This window comes from Micromesistius poutassou, assembly GCF_964030765.1.
Source record: "Micromesistius poutassou genome assembly, chromosome: 12".
Classification (NCBI taxonomy): domain Eukaryota; kingdom Metazoa; phylum Chordata; class Actinopteri; order Gadiformes; family Gadidae; genus Micromesistius; species Micromesistius poutassou.
In genome coordinates this window covers 11,683,046-11,687,210 of record NC_140282.1, presented here as the reverse complement: position 1 = coordinate 11,687,210, position 4,165 = coordinate 11,683,046, and the positions used below count along the sequence as shown (strand labels likewise).

Here is a 4,165-nt window from a genome sequence, read left to right as displayed (position 1 = left end):
CACACACACCACAAATTGCCTGCGTGGTTTTTGTGTTTGTCTATGATACTAACTAGGTTCAAAACTACATCCACTGTTCCTTCAAGTTTACTTTTCTCACAGTACGCTAACAAGCCTGTGGGCTTCTGTGTCTATGACTGACACTTTTACTAGCTTCTTGCTACCTATTACAAAAACGGGTACACAAGGTGCGCTGTTGCTCGTTCCGTGGCCTGTTTGGAACCATACTATCCCTGGGGGAAGGAACCTATATCATTGCAGTATTTGGTAGCTCTAATCAAGACAAGAGTTCAAACAGTGAATTTGCCAAAAAGGTGTAGACTCATTTCAACAAAGTATTGCTGCTGTATTAACGAAAGTTTAGCTTAAAAGGCTTTTCCTTAATCCTCACCTCAGAGATAGCATCATTGAACTCTGTAGACCTGCTGTTGAATGACGGGTTGATGTTGTTTGAGTGGAGTAAATTGAATGGACAAGGCAGCAAGCGACTGGAGAAACTATTTCTGAAGGACCCACTACAAACGGTCAAAGGATGACCTCCCTCAATGAAAGCTGTTTTTCGGTCTTTGATAAAATCAATGCTACGCCAAGCGGTGAAGGACACAGCATTCGTCTGAAAGAAACAGCCAACTATTTGATAAATCGTACTATTGATGGATGGAAAATCAATGGAGCTGAATTTATTTCTATTCATTAAAACCACAGTCTCCATTCTCATGGAGACGGCAGCCACTAGCCGATGGGGATCTAAACACGGCTTCCTTGGGCAAGCCTTACAGGGGGAGCCCTGAGTCATAAAGATAGTCACATTCATGCACATTTATTGTCTGAACCGAAAATGCGACGCCAATTCCGATGACTTTCTGTGTTCTCGTCTAATCCCGAGCGGAATCAACTAAAATGACATCCCTGTCTCCGGCTCATGGATCTCAGTTCAATAGAGAAAGCCATCAAATATCTCTGAGTGCTGACCACACACTTTATTTTTATTTTTGAGGGAGGAAAGGTGATGACTCCCTCCTGAATTCTGAGCCATATATCTGATAATTGGCGGCCACTTCCTGCACGAAAAGTGATCAATGCTCTTGCCAGGAACAATATTCTTATCGTTGTGAGTTGATAGCTCAGAGAACGGAAGGTTCATTAAATAACGATTTTCCGATGATGAACCACTCGGCAGAGAGGCCGGATGCTGCGCTCTCTCATGGATGTCCCATTGTGTGTTTCAGCGTATTGCAATTTCCATATTTCTTTCTCTCGTGAAACGGCCAGTAGTCGATCACTGCAAAAACAACATGCCCGAAGTGCAAAGTCCTGTAAATGTGAGCTGACGTAATGTTTCTGTTGAAGCGGAAACGCTACACTTTATAAACCCGAATAACAATAGAGTGCTAACAACATCGCTAACTTCGAGGGAGCAATGTGTGACTATGTGTAATATAACTGGGTGATATCTCCAGCTTACAGGCAAATAAATATTCCCTGATGTACTTTGAGGATCAGGCATGGGCAATATGAGAATGTTCCTGTCACACCAAACAAGCAGTGTAGAGTAAGCAAGTGAGCCTAGTCAGAGAGAGCAAGACCAGGATAGACTGAGAGAGAGAGACCTAGAGAGCAAGATAGACTGAGAGAGAGAGAGACATAGAGAGCAAGATAGACTGAGAGAGAGAGAGACCTAGAGAACAAGATAGACTGAGAGAGAGAGAGAGAGAGAGACAGAGTCCAAGATAGACAGAGAGACATAGACCGAGACAGAGACAGAGAGAGAGAGAGTGAGAGAGAGAGAGAGAGAGAGAGAGAGAGAGACAGAGAGAGAGCGAGAGAGACAGAGACAGAGACAGAGAGACCTAGAGACCGAGATAGACTGAGAGACATAGACCGAGACAGAGACAGAGAGAGAGAGAGACAGAGAGAGAGAGAGAGAATGAGAGAGAGAGAGTGAGAGAGAGAGAGAGAGAGTGAGAGAGAGACAGAGACAGAGACAGAGAGAGAGAGAGAGAGAGAGAGAGAGAGAGAGAGAGAGAGAGAGAGAGAGAGACAGAGACAGAGACAGAGACAGAGAGAGAGAGAGCCCATAACAACCTCTCACCTGGACTGTAAGTGTTCCAGTTGCACCTGCAGGTTTTCCGTCTGCTCCACCTGTTCGTCCAGGGACCTCTGCAGCTTCCTGGTCTGGTTATGAGATTCATCCAGCTACCGGGCAGAGAAGACATTAAAGTTCAGTTATTCCTCACCTGCCGTGCCTACTTGTGAGGAAGCAGTAATCAACGATACATAATCAAACTTGATGCTTTCTCAGCATAGCGTTTTGTAGTAATGCCTCAGCCTCTAGGTTCTATACACTGTTTGTGTATTCAAGTCATGTTCTGTGTATGCTGCTTGAAGTCAGCCAGTTTAGATATGGGATATAATGGGATATGGGAAGTTTCTTCCCTTATATCCCATATCTAAACAGATATGGGATAAAATGCAATTAGCTGTATTAGTTGGTTTAATAAGAAAAGTTTGCACATTGGCTCTATCAAATAGACACTAGCAAGACAAAAATCTTGTCTTGCTAATTGTTTCATGAATCCCTTACCATCTGTGGAGCAGATTTTAATAAGCAATTTTTCCCTGAAAGGCGTTTGAGGCCTACTGGCCATATGAGTGTTTTCCGAAGTTGTCTGAGAAGTTGAACAAACATTTTGATCCTATTCATGACTGATCTCCCTTCTCCTCGATCAGAAAGGCTTTTGGAGCACCATTCTTCCAGCAAGGACTGTTTTTCCATATTTTCCTACTAGCATTTCAGCCTTTAAAGTTTGAGTTAGCTTCTGACACAAGAGTTATCTTCTATTGGTGGTGTTTCTCCCCCCAAAAAAAAATACGATCAGTGAACTTTCAACATTTAACACTTGATAACAGAAGACAGAGGCAGGGCAAATTCAAAACACTGGTTTTCCACAAGAGATGAGCCAGAACTGACTTCAACCCCATATTCAACCCCCATAGAGATCATAACAGAAACACAAACCCTCCCTATGAACCCCATCTCCATCGTCTCCCACACCCCCAGACAACCAGGCATGTGTGTGTCTTTATATTCCCGTTACCTCGTCCTCAGCCTGGCCCAGCTCCTTCTTGAGCTCCTCCACCCTCATCCTCAGCTTCTTCACCTCCCCCTCGTGGCCCTCCACCCTGCGGTTGGCGTGGGCCAGCTCGGCCATCTTCTCCTGGTACTGCTTCTTCAGCTTGGCGTGCACGTGTCGCAGGTCCGCCAGCTCCTGCCAAGGAGACACAGAGACAGAGGGACGGGATCAGGAAGACATTACACACGGTTGGAGACTTGGGTTCGGTCTTGAGAGTATAAAGCCTTGAGCAAGGTGTCTTAAAGCCCCTACCCACTTTGGACAGGAAGACATTACACACGTTTGGAGACTTTGAGTTCAGTCTTGAGAGTATAAAGCCTTGCGAAAAGGTGCCTTAAGGCCCCTACCCATTAGGCGACAATCCTGCCGATAATGAGTCTGATCTGCTCATTATAGGCGGGAGAAGGGATGTGATGGTGTCTGAGTTCAGGTCTGATTATTGTGTAGTGCTGGGAGTTCTTAAGACATTCCATTTTTTGCCTTTGGCGGTAACAGGGGCAACAGCCGATGGAAAGAATCCAACAGCCTGTTCCTCATAACGAATGTGAATACTGACAATTAAGCCATGATTTTCTTCCTTGTATTTTTTAATGCCTTAAACTGCTGCTGAACTATTTACCCAAGAGTCCTTCTGGCAGACACAACAAGCCCTTCCGTTTAACCTGCAAAAAACACTGGCTTGAAACGTCCGTTTCAGTAGAGATTACTCCGTTATTCATTAGAGCTGTCAATCATTCCAGCGGCTATTATACAAATATACCTTGCAGACCTCATTAGCGTCTACGTGAGTGGGCGTGTTACCTGTGATTTGGCGAGCTTTCAGAGAAGGCGCGGCTAATCTAACAGAAGAGACTTCATGTGCCCCTGCATGTTCCCAGTTGCCAAGTGGGGACCGCCGACCAGACGGCAAGGTGAGACTGATCGTCAAGATCAGTCGTGTAGTTTGTACCGGCCCCCCGACTTTTCAGAAGTCAGGGCCAAAAGTGGGCAGGAGCCTTCAACCCCCTGACGTAGTCCTTAATAACATGTGT

General features: G+C 45.3%; 1 protein-coding gene across 1 annotated transcript in view; it reads right to left on the bottom strand.

Moving 5' to 3' along the window:
- Positions 1 to 2,088: 2,088 nt before the first annotated feature.
- ccdc102a (coiled-coil domain containing 102A) overlaps positions 2,089 to 4,165 on the bottom strand; it is a gene marked incomplete at its 3' end in the record, with an annotated part of 37,187 nt that continues 35,110 nt past the window's right edge. The window contains exons 8-9 of the mRNA XM_084476024.1: positions 3,099 to 3,269; positions 2,089 to 2,196 (exon numbers count right to left, since the gene is read on the bottom strand). Of these exons, the coding sequence (XP_084332150.1) occupies positions 2,089 to 2,196; positions 3,099 to 3,269 (279 nt within the window). The remainder of the gene's footprint in view (positions 2,197 to 3,098; positions 3,270 to 4,165) is intronic.